Genomic DNA, 16,030 nt, shown 5'->3' with positions numbered 1-16,030 from the left:
TGTGAGAGATACGATTCTGGTCCTTGTAACTCACCCAGTTTCCAGCACTCTTAATAGCATCTCAGAACAGACTAAGGCAAATGGCAAAACGTTTTTTTTTTTTTTTAGTAGCAGATAAATAAATAAGATTAAAGAAACAATGCTTTAAAACAAGCAAAAGTAATATGACAATCTACTGAGCTGAGAAGTGATTTCCCCATGGGAGCTGTGCGCTTGGAACTAGTGATTTCTAAAATGTTCTGTAAGTAATTCAGTTTCCTTACATACATAAATTGAGACAAACCACTGAATTAGAGTTAATGGCACAATATCCAGTATTATGTAAATGCAAATCCAGAAATTGGAAGCTATACAGCCAATTAGTCTAGAACACATAGCCAAGTGCCTAACTCTACCTTCATGCTAATCCTGCAGGCTGTAGACAAATTAAGTGAAACATTTCTATTCCAGCAGGTGTAAAAAAATTCTCATACTTGAATAAACTACAAATCTCTTTTGAAGGAAATTCTCATACACACCTAAGAAGACATGCTTGATTCCAAGGAATCCTAAGCCTGAGCAATTAGTTTACCTCTGTCTTAAGAATCATTCTGTATCCTAAAAAACCAAGCTTTTCAACTGTGACCCATCACAACAAAGTTTCATTTTTACAACCAGTAAAATACTTATTAATGACTATCATAACTGTAAAGTGTTAAGAGACATAGAAAATTATGTACAGGCTATTAGAATAAGTAACCCTACATTAAAAAACTTTGTGCTATCTCTACCAAAAAACGCTAATATTTTATAGATAAACAGACAATAGCCACTTGTTCTCAGAGTGAAATCTCCTTTTAAACATTAAAAGTTTATTATAATGTCACAAATGCCTTGAGTCAGAGCCAATAGCCACGATGCTGGCAAAGGCAAAGAAAAAGTAGTAACAGGCACGGATGACCAAAACAATAATGTTCAATTTACCCACTCTTCATTCAGCTGCAAAGATAGTTTGAACAACAGCTATCATTTAGAAAACAAAAATGAAAAATACCAACTTGACAAATGTTTTACTTTTACCCAGATATTCACAATTTCTGATAGAGAAATAAGTGCCTCATGTGACTTCGTAGAAAATGGTCTGGACATATAATTGCATTCCTAGTGAATGATGAACTGTATGGTTCAGACTTCATTCACCTAATAACATGAAAACAGGAACATCCTCACACCTGTGGATAATAAAAGCAGAGTGATACTGAATGTTTGCATTATAAATATCACATCTAATTCTTCCCTTGAAAATTTTCATAAAACACAAGCCCAATGATGAAAAATTTTTATGAAAGTTCTAACAGTTTACCAACATTATCTTTTAAAATATGCTGTGTCCTAAACTGGTGTGACTATAATGAAATAAAAATAATTCTACTTCAAGGAAAACCTAAGATCCTTTAAAAAATCCATGACTATAATTCCTTAGACATAGGAACAAAATGCCACTTTTAATGGTCCAGGAAGGCAGCTGTCAGAGCTCATGATGTGAACTGAAGCTCATATCAAAGCTGTTAGCTTCCAATCGCCAACTGGGGAGTTCTAGGCTTCACGTGATAAAACTTTTGTTTTTGGTAAATATAAAATACACTAACTTTTTTTCTATTTCTTAGTTGTATTCTAATATATAGCGCACATTTCCCAAAATGGAAGTATTATAAAAATCGTAATTTTGAAATAAACTTTATTCACTTGACAGTTTCAAAGTATGTAATTAGTGATTTGTTCTACATTAAGTCAAAAGTATGCTGAAAAATAGTTAAAATGGGAAATTCCATGTTAGCTATATTTTACCACAGTTAAAAAAACAAAACAAAACAAAAAACCCTCTACATACAGGGGTTGGAGGAATGGGGAATGGAGACGAAGGGGTGGGGCGGCAGCCAGAGGACCTGAGGCTTCTTTTGGAGCTGATGACAGTGTCCCAACATCAAACGAGAGGACAGCTGCACACATCCATGAACATATAAAAACACTGAACTGTACATCTACATGGGCAACCTGTATGGCACGTGAACTACATGAAAAAAGCTATAAAAAAAGAATAGAAATGATTTTAAAATATAAGAGTAAATAAAAAGAAGAAATATAAACTGCCCCTCCCTTCTGGTTCTGGACGTGTGCTCTGTCTCCCCCTCCCCCTCCCCTTGCACACAGCTGAGAACCCACCATCACGCATGAAAAGGTGGAGAGAGGAGGTCAGAGCAGGCAAGGGCCCTGCACTGGGGGACACGACGGTGAGCCCCCAGTTTTGTTTCTTTTTGCCTCGTACACTCCTTGTCTCATGCTGCAGAGGCAGGAACCAGAAAAACCAACAGACCCACATCAAAACTAGTCCCAAGAGAAGCCTGGTCTCTCTCGCCAAAGGACCAGGAAAGGGGCAGCCCGGCAGGACAGAAAACTGACACTACCTACCCTGCCCCACCCAGACATGATGGACAGAGCACAGCCCTGCTCCACACTGCCCAGTCCTAAGGAGATGCCTTCCCCCTGCCCAGAGGGTGTCAGGGAAGAAGAGCAAGAGGCAGTTGAGGGTGGCAGTTATTGTAGGATGCACGTGCAAGGGGGCCCAACCTTCACTTCTGTTAAAGACAAAATTTCAGAAATTTAAAAACCTAATTTGCCTTTATGAGTGATTGGTGAATCAGGCAGCACTCTACCTGTGAAAGGTATCCCAGTAACTGAGCGGCAGAGGTGGGCTTTATAGGCAGAAAAAGCTGGAGAAAGCAGAAATAAGAAACAAAATATGGATTGGTCGGTTCAAGGTTACTTTCCATATAGCTTTAAAGCAGAGGGGACTTTCTCACCACACTGGCTCAGAGTGACTGGGCCCCTTATGATCGGTTGCTATCAATCTCCTGTTTTGTGGAAAACTGGCCTAATTTTAAGTTCACTTTGAGTCAGCAGCACCTAGCACATATGACTCAGTTTTGCCTAGGTCTAGTCTCCTAGGCCTGGTGCAGGAGCTGAGTAAATTGTAATCCATACCCCTAAACAGCAGAGATAAAGCAACCCTACCCATCCTGGGAATGCCAGAAGAGGCCTCTCCACAGGTGGGCACCAACCACTTTAGAGGTGACAACCATCTGCAATGCCAGAGGAGGCCACAGGAGTGCAGTAACTAGGCATCCCACCACTCCTTTCCCAGGCAAGGCAGGTCAGCAGAGACCAGGGGTCAGCAGAGTTCAAGAGAGAGTCTAACTCCCAGCTAGGCCCAGCAGCAACACCACACCCTCCTCTCCCTTCCCCAGGTGTCATGAGGGCTATGTGGAGACCTGGCTCTTTACCCCTCTGGCACTCCCACATTCCACTCCCACCACCAAAGTGGCAGCAGAGAAAGCCTGATGAGACAGAAAATTTAAATAAGCTCCAGAGCCTCGTAACATAATACCCAAAATGTCCAGAACACACCTGAAAAATCATTCATTACCAGAAACCAGAAAAATCTCAACTTGAATGAAAAAAGAAAATCAACAGATAACAACATCAAAACAACACAGATACTGAAATTACCTGACAAGGATTTTAAAACAGCCACCATAAAAACATCTCAATGGGCAACTATAAAGTCTCAGCAACAACGAGCTAATATGAAGAAGAATCAACTGGAAAATTCTGAACAAAAAATGAATGAATGGGCTGAACAGCAAAATAAAGACAAAAAAAAAATCAGTAAAGTTTCAGACAGAACAGTAGAAACTGCCCACTTTGAACAGGAGATGGACTTAGAACAGATGAGCAGAAACCCAGGATCCTTTGGGACTACAAGGTGCTGCCCGGGTCACAGGTGGGATGGAAGAGGGCAGTGCTCAAAGTGTACTCAAACCAGTGATGCTGGGAGCTTCTCAGATAGGTGGGAGACACAAAAGCCAGCAAGGTGCACAAACCCAGGTAAGACGACCCAGAGAGATCTGGGTCAGGATACATTGCAGTTAAACTGCAAACTACAAGGAAAAAAGTAGCAAAGGAGGGAGGGTAAGTGACGACTATCTCAAAAGGACTAAACAACTCAAGCGACATCAGATTTCTCATCAGAAACCATGGAGGCCAGAAAGAAGTTGTATAACATTTTTCAAGGGTTTAAAAAAAAAAAAAAAGTCAAACCCAAATTCTGTATCTGGTAAAACTATCTTTCAGGAATTAAAGAGAAACAGAAACAACCTCAGATGATGGAGAACTAAGAGAATTTGTCTCCAGCAGATCTGCTTTTTAGATTAGACAGGGAATAGTTAGGGAGTTCTTGAATCTGGACAGAAATAAGAAATATTAGAAAACCAAGAAATAAGGAAACAACAGAAAGGTTAAAGTACGGTCAATATAACAGGCTTGCTTTCTTCTATACTTCCCTAGATTATGTTTGAAATACAAAGCAAAAAACTCTAACACTCTGATAGGTGATTCTAATTTATATACTTTTACATATATAATATTTATATATGATTTTACAAAAGAATCGTATTACCAATGGAAGATAAAGGAACATAAAGAGGTAAAGACCTTACATTTTACTCAAATTGTAAAAATATGGACAACAGTATACTGATGAGTTAAGTACATATAATGCACTTCCTAGAGTTATCACTATATAATATCTCTTCAAAGAGATACACTGAAAAACACTACAGATAAATAAAAATGGAGTTTCAAAAAAAATGTTCAAGTAACCAATAAGAAGGAAGGAAAAAGAAAACAGAGAAACAAATAAAAAAAAAAAAACAGAAAAAAACAATAAAATAGCAGACATAAGCCCTAACATATCAAACATTACACTGACATAAATGTTGTAAATATAACAATCAAAAGACATATATTGGTAGTGGATAAAAAAAATGAACCAACCATACACCAACTATGAGAACTTCGATTCATATACAAGTGGGTTGAGATTAAAAGGATGGAAATTATACAGCAAAAGGAGATCAAGAGTGGCCATATTAATGTCAGATCAAGAAGAATGAAAAGTTACCAGAGACAGGTGAGGGGCCTTCATGATTGATGATCAAATTTGCCAATCCATCTAGAACAAAGCAATCTCAATATGTCTGCACCAAACCACACAACTGAAAGATACCTGGAGCAAAATCTGATAAAACTCATAAAGAGACATAAATAAACCCTTAAATACAGTTGGGGAGACTTCAACTCTTAGCAGCTGACCAAACATTACACAGTAGACAGGCAGGGGTACAGTTAAGATTCAACAAGATCCTCAACTAACAAGTTCTAATCAACATTTCAGAAGACTCTACCCAACAACCATGAGTAAACACACTTTCCAAGATCCAGAGGCAACTTACCAACTTACATGGTATATTTGGCCATAAAACAAACTGTTTCAAAATTAAAACTACAATGTGTTCTCTGACCACAATGGAACCATGTTAGAAATCAATAACAGAAGCAGGGCGCAGTGGCTCACATCTGTAATCCCAGCACTCTGGGAGGCTGAGACAGGTGGATCGCCTCACTTCAAGAGTTCAAGAGTGCGGCGCCTGTGGCTCAAGGAGTAAGTAGGGTGCTGGCCCCATATACCAGAGGTGGCAGGTTCAAAACCAGCCCCAGCCAAAAACTGCAAAAAAAAAAAGAAGAGTTCAAGACCAGCCTGAACAAGAGCAAGACTCCCTCTCTACTAAAAATAGAAAAATTGTGGCAAGCACCTATAGTCCCAACTACTCAGGAGGTTGAGGCAAGAGGATCACTTGAGCCCCAAGAGTTTGAGGTTGCTGTGAGCTAGGCTGAAGCCATGGCACTCTACCCAAGGCAACAGATGAGACTCTCTCTCTCTTAAAAAAAATGTATATGTTATCGCAATAAAATAAAGCCTAACTTCAAAAAATAATGTCGAAGCACAACTTCTGGTCCAGACAAAAGAGTACCAATCACCTCTCCCTGCTTCTCCCCAGGGTGTTTGGATACAGACCTGTGGATGAGGCATCACCCACGAAAGGAGAGTCTGAAAGCTGGTAAGACAGCAGCAGTGGGGGGTGGGGAGTGGCTCGTGGGACCCAGGACTGGACACACAGACCACAGGAGTTCATTTGCTCCCACCTAGCAAAAAGCCACAAAGGCCCAAAACTCCTAATCCTCAACTTGGTGCAAGAAAGGAGCCTGGAAGGCCCACCCCACCCTCCCACCAGGGACAGGAGGACCACTAACAGCATCAGGACAGCCCAGCATTGCCAACAAGACAGACTGATGAGGAGTCAGCAGACAAGCCCACCCCAGGCCCTGAAATGCCCCTCCTCACCACAGCACACACCAGGAGGGAGCATCCCCCTCCACCCTCCCCAGCACCAGTAGAGGCCAGTTAAAGTCGCAATGAAAACATATAAATTAACCAAGCAGACCAAAGATCACAGCACAAAGACTTTGAAAATTAAACTGTCATTGGAACAAGAGCCCACAAATATAGGGCAGGAATAAATCTAATAAATCCTTTATTAAAAGCATTTGTTCTGTAAAATTTGGATTCACTCAAAAGGCCACCACATTCAAGAATCCAAAAGGTCACACATGTCCCCAAAGCTGCAGGTTCCCCACAGTCTAAACAACACATGGGGCAGACTGAGGAGAAAAGACAAACCCAACGAAATTATGTAACACCAGGATAAGACCCACCTTTGTCGTCACTGGAGTCCAAATGGTGACAAGAAAGAGTGGGAAGAAAGGAGTGGTTGAACAAATAATGACCAAAACTCCCTAAATTTGGTGAAAGACAAAAACCAACAAGAAGATTCAAGAAGCTTCGTGAATACCAAACAAGATAAACCCCCCAAAATCCATGATAAGACCATTATAATTAAACTTCTGAGAACTAAAGACAAAGTAAAAAATTGAAAGTAGACAGAGAGAAATGACACGTTATCCAGAACACAAGATTTCCAAGAAAGGCCCGTTAAGGAATTCTACACCCAAAAAACTATCCTGGAGGGAGGAAGGGCAGATAAAGACATTCTCAGATGAAAAAAATTTAAAGACGGGTTATGGGAAGTTTTTTAAACAGAAAGAACATGATAAAGACAGAATTCTACAACACCAAGGAGGAAGAAAAGACTATCTCCATCATGAGTTTTAAAAATCATATTCAATGACTGAGACAGAAATTGTAACACCATCTGATCCTCAGAACATATTTAAAGTGGGAACCTAAAAGAAAGGGGGTTTTCACCCTTTACTGGCAGTAGTGCAATTGACACCAATACGCCATGGTAATACACCACCCAGTCTTATTGTAATCTCCAGAGCACACACTATAAAAACTATACAACAACTTAAACTCAAAAACACTATACAGGCTTGACACCGGTAGCTCAGTGGTTAGGGCATCAGCCACACACGCCAGGGCTGGCAGGTTCGAACCCAGCCCAGGCCTGCTAAACAACAACAACAACAAAGCTAAACAATAAGGACAACAACAACAAAAATAGCCGGGCGTTGTGGCAGGCACCTGTAGTCCCAGCTACTTGGGAGGCTGAGGCAAGAGAATCGCTTAAGCCTAACAGTTTGAGGTTGCTGTGAGCTGTGATGCCACAGTACTCTACTGAGGGCGACATGAGACTCTGTCTCAAAAAAAAATAATAAAATAAAATAAAAATAAAAAACACTACACAGATATCTAAAAAGTGTCCAACTAACCCAAAAGGTAGTAAGAAAAGAAAACCATAGAAATAAGAATGAGAACGAACAGAAGGCAGATAATAAAATGGCATCCTTAAGTTCAAATGTATCAATAATTCTCTCAAATGTAAATGATCACTATACTAATCAAAAGTCAGAGACTGACAGAGTGGATAAAAATCATGACCCAGCAAGGAACTCACTTCAAATTCAACATAGGTAGTTTGAAAGCTAACATTATGGAAACAACCCACAGAAAGCATGAGTGGGGTGAATTAATCTACTAAAGAAGAGTTCAGAGCAAAGAAAATTACCAGAGACAAAGAACGTTACATTAACAATAAGAGAGAAATCCACCCAAAAGATATAAAGATAAAAATAGATGGTAGGGCGGCGCCTGTGGCTCAGTCGGTAAGGCGCCGGCCCCATATACCCAGGGTGGCAGGTTCAAACCCGGCCCCGGCCAAACTGCAACCAAAAAATAGCCGGGCGTTGTGGCGGGCGCCTGTAGTCCCAGCTACTCGGGAGGCTGAGGCAAGAGAATCACTTAAGCCCAGGAGTTGGAGGTTGCTGTGAGCTGTGTGAGGCCACGGCATTCTACCGAGGGCCATAAAGTGAGACTCTGTCTCTACAAAAAAAAAATAAATAAAATAAATAGATGGTAAAATACATGAAGCAAAAACTGAGAGACTCAAACTGTGATGTAAACCACTTTGAAATAGTTGACATATTTCCATATAATCAACTAAAAATTAACCTGGGAATTACTAATGCAATTACTCTTTAGGTAACAGCAAGGAGGAAATGAGAAAACAGTTCTGGAGAATCCACTTCTGGCCACACACTGAAAGAAGAGTACCTGACAGAGGTTCTCCTCAACAAAGCCATGAGAAAAACACAGACCTCAACTTCATACATGAGGACTTTGTGGCTTAGAGGTTAAGTCAGTCTCCTAAGATCTAACAGCTACCCTGTTTCCCAGAAAATAAGACAGTGTCTTATTTTAAGGTGTGCTCCCAAAGATGCGCTAGGTCTTATTTTCAGGGGACGTCTTATCGTTCCTGTAAGTAGGTCTTATTTTCGAAGGATGTCTTATTTTCGGGGAAACAGGGTAGTAGTGAATGAACCAGGATTCAAATCAGCTCTGTAACATCACACTTATATGCTACAGTCTCTCAAATAGCCGGAACCAAGAATTATTTGAAAACTCATTCTTAAGCGACTGAATACTCAGTGAAATCTCTACTTTGTCTTCATGTATTAAAGGTTAACTGCCTGTACAAGTCCTCTGGAATAAAATAAAATTTCACGAACTACAAGAATACCCCGTTTCTTGGGTGAGACATAAATTTGAGCCAAATCCAACCTAGGGTATGAGACTTCCATTTTAAACCAAAGGTCTGTACGTTTTAGTTCTACAAACAAACCGTGGCCCCACTAATCAGTTTAACCTTTTTAAATCCGCATTCCCCACACCTAAAAGCAAAACGTCTTGTCAGTAAAAAGCACTTCGTCCATGTCTGGAAGTGTACTGAGCACGCCTTCCGGACGTCTGCACTTTGCCTCGGTGGAAATGAGTCCTTGGAGGTGTATTTCCAATACTAATCAAAAGTTGTTCGCGGTTTTCACCGTGCGCTAGGCCGCTCAGGAAGTTGAGCACCCGATTCCTCCGCAGAGAGGGGCGACGCCGCACCCCGGGGAGCGGCCCACCCACGGCGATCTCGAACCAGCGGGCCGGCTCGGCCCCTCACTTCGGGGGCGCTGCCCGCCAGGCCCGGCCCGCCCGCGCCGCTTGAGGGGAGTGGGGAAGGGGCGGAGTCGCGGCGCCGGCCGCCCCGTTACCTGCTGTGCCGGGCGGCCCCCGGCCCGGGCCCCGCGGCGCTGTAGTAGGCCGCGCGTTTGCGATTGGCTGCGGCGGCCGCCGCGGCGCTGCGCACCGGATACAGAGGGATCTGGTCGGCCATGCTCCAGACGCCGAACCCGCTCCCTTCCCTCGACCGCCTGCCCCGCCCTCCCCTCTGCACTGCCCGGCGGAGGCGTCGCCCGCGCCCCCTAACCCCCCCTCCAGGCGTCGGCGCATGATGACGTCTCTGAGCGGCGAGGGCGTGGCGCGGGGACCGTGGCGTCCCAAGGCCCCACCCCGCCAAGCGCCGGCCCTCGATGAGGCCCCCGGGTGGCAAAAAAAGTAGCAGTGCGTCCCGAACCCCGCCCCGCCGAAAGGCCCGGTGAGGACGTCACTGGGCGTGGCGTGAGCGCTGGGGGCGTGGTTTCCTAAGGCCTCGCCCCACTGCGCCGAACCCATGACGACGCTGAGCGTCTGGGGCACGGGGCGGGAGGTTCCCTGTCCGAGCGCGCAGGTGGGGCGTAGGGAGAGTGGGGCGAAGGGGCTTCAGCGGGGCCCCGCCCGGCGTGGGCGGGTGGTGCCTGCCGGTCAGCTGGGGACCCGGGCAATGCGTCCGGCCCGAGAAGACCCCCCGGGTGGCCCTGCGCCCCGCCCGAGGAGACTCCCTCTGCGTGGACTTTTGGTGCCACCCTGGCCTCGCGTGGGCGCTGAAGGCGGTCTAGCCGCGCTCCCCGGGTCCCACAGCCCCTCTGCCTTCTCTGCCCCCACCGGGGTGGGCTCTGCCCAGGCGACCTATTCTTGGGTCTCTCTCTGGTCCTTATTGCTGTCCCTCCGCAGCGTTCGGTCCTGGTTTGAGGCCTGTGTCTACGTTCTCCTGCCTCCAGGCCTACGATCCCCTGAGAAGCCCCACGCGACAGGAAACTACGGTAGGTCGCAGGTGGGTGCATTTGTTCAGCATGCTAACCAAGGCAGGACAGCTCACTGAGCCTCTGAGTGGACCTGCCACGCAGCTCCTGGACTTGTCTGTGTTTCTGGTCTGTTTTTGTTACTCCATATTCAAAACTTACATACCCATATAGCTACTTGTTTGAAGCACAGTCTTGGACAGAAGGTTCTAGATTATAGGGTTATCTTGACTAAGGCCTGTATGTTATTTTCTCATTAAAAAGTGTCCATTTTTTAAAATTAATGGATAGTGGTTGTTCGTTTCTCCCACTTTCTGAATACCAATGTGCTTCTTAGCTACGTGAAGTGAATATATACCATTCCATGGACACTGCTCTCAAAGGACACCAATGACCTCCTAATTATTGAACAAACTTCATCATTCTTCCTCTACCTCAGCCTCACTGCTCCAAGTGGCCTTTCATGCCATTTCCTCCCCACCACTCAACAACTGACTGTTCACACCATCTCCTCACCCACCATTCAAAAACTAACTCAGTTCACACCATCTCCTCACCCACCACTCAACCACTGACTCTGTTCACACCATCTCCTCCCCCCACTCAACCACTGACTCTGTTCACACCATCTCCTCCCCCCACTCAACCACTGACTCTGTTCACACCATCTCTTCCCCATTCCTCAACAGCTGACTCTGTTCACACCATCTCCTCACCCACCACTCCTCAACAACTGACTCTGTTCACACCATCTCCTCACCCACCACTCCTCAACTGACTCTGTTCACACCATCTCCTCACCCACCACTCCTCAACACCTGACTCTGTTCACACCATCTCCTAACCCACCACTCCTCAACAATTGACTGTTCATACCATCTCCTCCCCCAACACTCCTCAACAACTGATTCTTGTCATTTCCTCACCTACCACTCCTCGACAACTGACTATTCACACCATCTCACCTACCACTCCTCAACAACTGAGTCTGTTCACACCATCTCCTCACCCACCACTCCTCAACAACTGACTCTGTTCACACCATCTCATCCACCACTCCTCAACAACTGACTCTGTTCACACCATCTCCTCACCCACCACTCAACCACTGAGTCTGTTCACACCATCTCCTCACCCACCACTCCTCAACAACTGACCATTCATACCATGTCTTCCCCCACCACTCCTCAACAACTGACTCTTGTCATTTCCTCACCTACCACTCCTCGACAACTGACTATTCACACCATCTCACCTACCACTTCTCAACAACTGAGTCTGTTCACACCATCTCCTCACCCACCACTCCTCAACAACTGACTCTGTTCACACCATCTCATCCACCACTCCTCAACAACTGACTCTGTTCACACCATCTCCTCACCCACCACTCCGCAACAACTGACTCTGTTCACACCATCTCCTCACCCACCACTTCTCAACAACTGACCATTGATACCATCTCCTCCGCCACCACGCCTCAACAACTGACTCTTGTCGTTTCCTCACCTACCACTCCTCAACAACTGACTATTCACACCATCTCACCTACCACTCCTCAACAATTGACTCTGTTGACACCATCTCCTCCCCCACCACTCCTCAACAACTGACTGTTCACACCATCTCACTCACCACTCAACAGTTGACTCTGTTCACACCAAGTACTGATAATTTTTCCTTCCCATGATGACATTGAGACTAAGTCTACTAGCTCTAATTTACATACTCCATCTATCTGGAAAATTTCCTCTTTCACTACCTGTTTACTTCAGAAAACACTTCATCTTTTTTCCTAATTCTGACCTCTCCCGGCATCATTTCTACACTGCTCCTGCAATTTAGGAAAGATTTTGCATTCCAGTTGCTTGCATGGACCAACAGGGTTTATGGTGAATATGAACACAGCCAAGACATGATATCTGCCCCTAGGCTGATGGTGATATAAGGAGATACATATGTAAACTGCTTATTGTTACTTAGGACACAGTGAAATACTTGCTATGACGTAAGTGTGAAGTTACATATGTTGGAATCTTAGGCAAAAGATGGCACACTCAAATGTTCAACTGAAGAAAGTTTAATTAAGAGACTATTAACAGATGTGGGTGAGAATAAGAAAGCCACATAGGTGTTAACTGGGACAAGCAATAGTGAAAAAACTGCTATCACCACTGGACCAAAAAGATTAGGTTAGGAAATAGTCTGTCATGAAAAGGCTCTATTCTGAGTTGGAGCCCTGGAAACAAAGTCACCTCAAAGAGGATGAGGCCACAGAGCAGTGGTACGCAAATATTCCGGTCACAAATCTGATTTGTAAATAAAATTTTTAGAGGACACACTAATTTGTTTTCATGTTATCTATGACTGCTGTCAAGTTATATGTCAGAGTTAAGTAGAAATCATACAGCCTGGAACACCTAGAATATTTACCAACTGGTCCTTCACCAAGGAAGTTTGCACATACCTGTTACAGAGGAACACAGATGTCCCCAGATCCTGGGGCAGGGAGTCATACACGGGTGCCAGCACAGTCACAGAGTATTTCTATCATAGGAGAAAGTTCTATTAGGCAGCACTGCCCTAGAGCAAACACTAAAAGAACAGTCAAAGAATGTTTAACAAGTTAGTGGAAGGAGGAAATGGAATAATAAAAATACTGTGTATTAATTCAAGGAGCCCATCATAGGCGTTTTAAAAAAACAAGATGGGGGCGGTGCCTGTGGCTCAAGGAGTAAGGTGCTGGTCCCATATGCCAGAGGTGGTGGGTTCAAACCCAGCCCTGGCCAAAAAAAAAAAACAAGATGGAATAAATAACAAGCAGGCAGGTATGGTTGCTCATTTGCTTGAGGCAAGAGTTCAAGATCGGTCTGAGGAAGAGGAAGACCCTATCTCTAATAAAAACAGAAAAAAAAGATTAGCTACACCCAGTGGTACATGCGTATAGTACCAGCTACTCAGGAGGCTGAAGCAGGAGGTTCACTTAAGCTCAGGAGTTTAAGGCTGGGGTGAGCCATGATGATGCTACTATGATTGTGACAGACCAGGATTCTGTCTAAAAAAAAAGAAAAAGCAAATAATGAGATGGTCAAAATAAACTTGAATGTAACTTTATGTATATTAAATGTAAACAAACTACTTCAATACAAAGATGATCAGCTTGAGTTAAAATCCAACTATATGCTTGAAGTCTCAGAGATCTGACCTTAAATATTAAGACACAGAAGGATCGAAAGTAAAAGCATAGAAAAATGTATACCGTGCAGCTACTGATTTTAATAATGTCCCTTTGAGACCAGGTCCCTCCTTCCCCTACAAGGCTCCTGAAGCACAGACAGGGCAGGTGTGAAGCCCAAGGGCACAGGGCTTGCAGTTGCAGAGCCAAATTGGAATCCAGGTTCCAGTGTCCACACTCTCAGCAGTTAACCTGAAGTTGCCACAGATTTTATGAAGATAATACTGATGGCTAGAACTTGGAGACAAAAAGAAAAGGAGGATTGAATGTCATTTCATGTCATACAAAGGGAGAGCCCCACCTAAGGATTAGGGGAAGCCACTTAGTCCACTCATTAACAGGAAGATATTTACCAGTAGAGGCACAAATAGTTATGTCTACTTGAGATCAACTCTCTTATCTCATTTTCTATATTCTTGATGCTCTGGCATTCGGGGCCTCTTGGGGGAGAGACCACCCCTGGTAGGGTTGGTCCATTCTTAGAGCTAGCAAGTGACTGCCCTGCAAGTACATTCCACCAAAAACACCACAAAGCCATTCTCTTCCTCTGTTGAGCAGGACCGTCTCTGTCAACACCCTGCTGGAGTGACTCAAACCGGCTGCTGCTGCTAACCCTGCCCAGCCTGCTGGCCTCACCTAACTCCTTTCACCCACAGAAACCACTATAAAGGAGGGTCTTAACCTCCAGCAGACTCTGGGCTTCCCAATGTGGCCCTGGGTGGGGTGGGGTGGGGTGGCAGCCCCCTTCCCCTGGGAGCCATGAGTAACAAACTGTATTTTCAGTGGCACTCATCTCCTAATCTGTTGGCCTCATCATACCTAAACAATAAGAAAACCTACACTTTAAAACAAGTAAGAAAATACACTCCCAAATGATGCAGTTTGTTTTTTAAGATGTCAACCAGTTTTGTGCCTAACTGAGCAATCTTATCTTAACATTCCTTTATTAAAATGCCTGCAAATCCCTAGGTCCTGAAACACTCTTTGAACCAGTTCTAATGTCTGACTCATACCTCTTCCCTTGTTAATGAATGAATTGAATAAAATCCTTGGAGCCTGTTCCTTGCATGTTTGCATGGGAGTTGTCTTTTTATCTCTTTTACAATGTCTGAAGACAGGCTGTACGTCTGGGTGGAGATGGCCAGTGGCCTAGTGCCTGAGGCCCCATAAACCCAATTTACGTAAGATCAGCAGGATTGTCTGCAGGGCATAACTCACCAGGGAGAGAAGCTGGAAGAGGTCAAATAGCAACACAATTTTGTGTTGAGTATGGTGATGAATACAAGAAACCCACTGAACTATATGCTTAAAATGGGTGTGTGGTGTGAATTAGGACTCAATAAAGTTGTTACAAAAACAGAACCGGGCAACCTCCTTGGATGAGAAAGGAAGGAAATGGTGAGGATGGGCCTAGCAAAGAGAAGAGACTTGATTATTAGAGGGACATCCTTTGGATATGGCCATGACTTCTAAATGCTAAAAGAGAGCACAAAGACAGTGGATCACAACCCAAAGTGAAGGTGTTTGCTTCTGGCCTGATGGAATACCTGTGGCTGTCTTGGCTTCTGTGGCCCAAGAAAAGCTAGACAGAGACACATGCAAGCTGCTGAAATGCCTGTGTCTCCTGGGCTGGCACAGGGACCTGGGGCTTCACCACACAAGGTAACTGGGACCCAACCTGGGGCTGCACCACGCAGGGTAGTGGGGACCCTCCCTGGGGCTGCACCACACAGGGTAACTGGGACTGCTCCACGCAGGGTAACTGGGACCCGACCTGGGGCTGCACCATGCAGGGTAGTGGGGACCTGACCTGGGGCTGCACCACGCAGGGTAGTGGGGACCCTCCCTGGGGCTGCACCACACAGGGTAACTGGGACCCCACCTGGGGCTGCACCACACAGGGTAACTGGGACCCCACCTGGGGATGCACCACACAGGGTAACTGGGACCCCACCTGGGGCTGCACCATGCAGGGTAGTGGGGACCTGACCTGGGGCTGCACCACGCAGGGTAGTGGGGACCTACCTGCCTGGGACTGCACCACGCAGGGTAGTGGGGACCTACCTGACCTGGGACTGCACCATGTAGGGTGACGGGGACCTGACCTGGGGCTGCACCACACAGGTCACTGGCCCAAAGGAGGCTCCCCTCTGGGCTCAGGAGGGAAGCTGTCTCACTGAGGACTGTGCCACTCAGAGACCCCTGTCCAGGAGGCTCTGCCCAAGGCCAGCATAGCACCCCAGTCAGCCACGACTGTGGCCATCCCCTGCTCCCAGGAACTTGCAGATCACTGCTGACTACTGGACATGGACAGGCTGTGGATTTACAGTGGAACCTTGAAGAGCAGGAGCCTAGGAAGTCCGTGGGGACGCTTGGGTCTCTTCTGGCCCCATATGG

The 16,030-nt window shown here is 45.1% G+C and overlaps 1 protein-coding gene and 1 long non-coding RNA gene across 6 annotated transcripts in view; both read right to left on the bottom strand.

Annotated features, from left to right (window-relative positions):
• ATP9B (ATPase phospholipid transporting 9B (putative)) overlaps nt 1-9,677 on the bottom strand; it is a 267,517-nt gene extending 257,840 nt beyond the window's left edge. For 4 of the 5 annotated variants that reach the window (XM_053571330.1, XM_053571333.1, XM_053571334.1 and 1 more), the window contains exon 1: nt 9,493-9,677. In XM_053571330.1, the coding sequence (XP_053427305.1) occupies nt 9,493-9,614 (122 nt within the window). In that variant the 5' untranslated portion in view covers nt 9,615-9,677. Of the gene's footprint in view, nt 1-9,126; nt 9,209-9,492 lie in introns of those variants that run through there. The other variant, XM_053571332.1, reaches the window with a different exon arrangement.
• Nucleotides 9,678-11,706: 2,029 nt separating this feature from the next.
• LOC128572024 (uncharacterized) lies at nt 11,707-15,810 on the bottom strand. The gene is made up of 3 exons (XR_008376030.1): nt 15,739-15,810; nt 11,947-15,347; nt 11,707-11,907 (listed from the first exon to the last, which is right to left on the bottom strand). It is a non-coding gene; the product is annotated as an uncharacterized LOC128572024 (long non-coding RNA).
• Nucleotides 15,811-16,030: the final 220 nt, after the last annotated feature.

Source organism: Nycticebus coucang, chromosome 19 (assembly GCF_027406575.1).
Source record: "Nycticebus coucang isolate mNycCou1 chromosome 19, mNycCou1.pri, whole genome shotgun sequence".
Lineage (NCBI taxonomy): Eukaryota > Metazoa > Chordata > Mammalia > Primates > Lorisidae > Nycticebus > Nycticebus coucang.
Note: the sequence above shows the minus strand (reverse complement) of the source record. Positions and strands in the feature narration are given on the sequence as shown.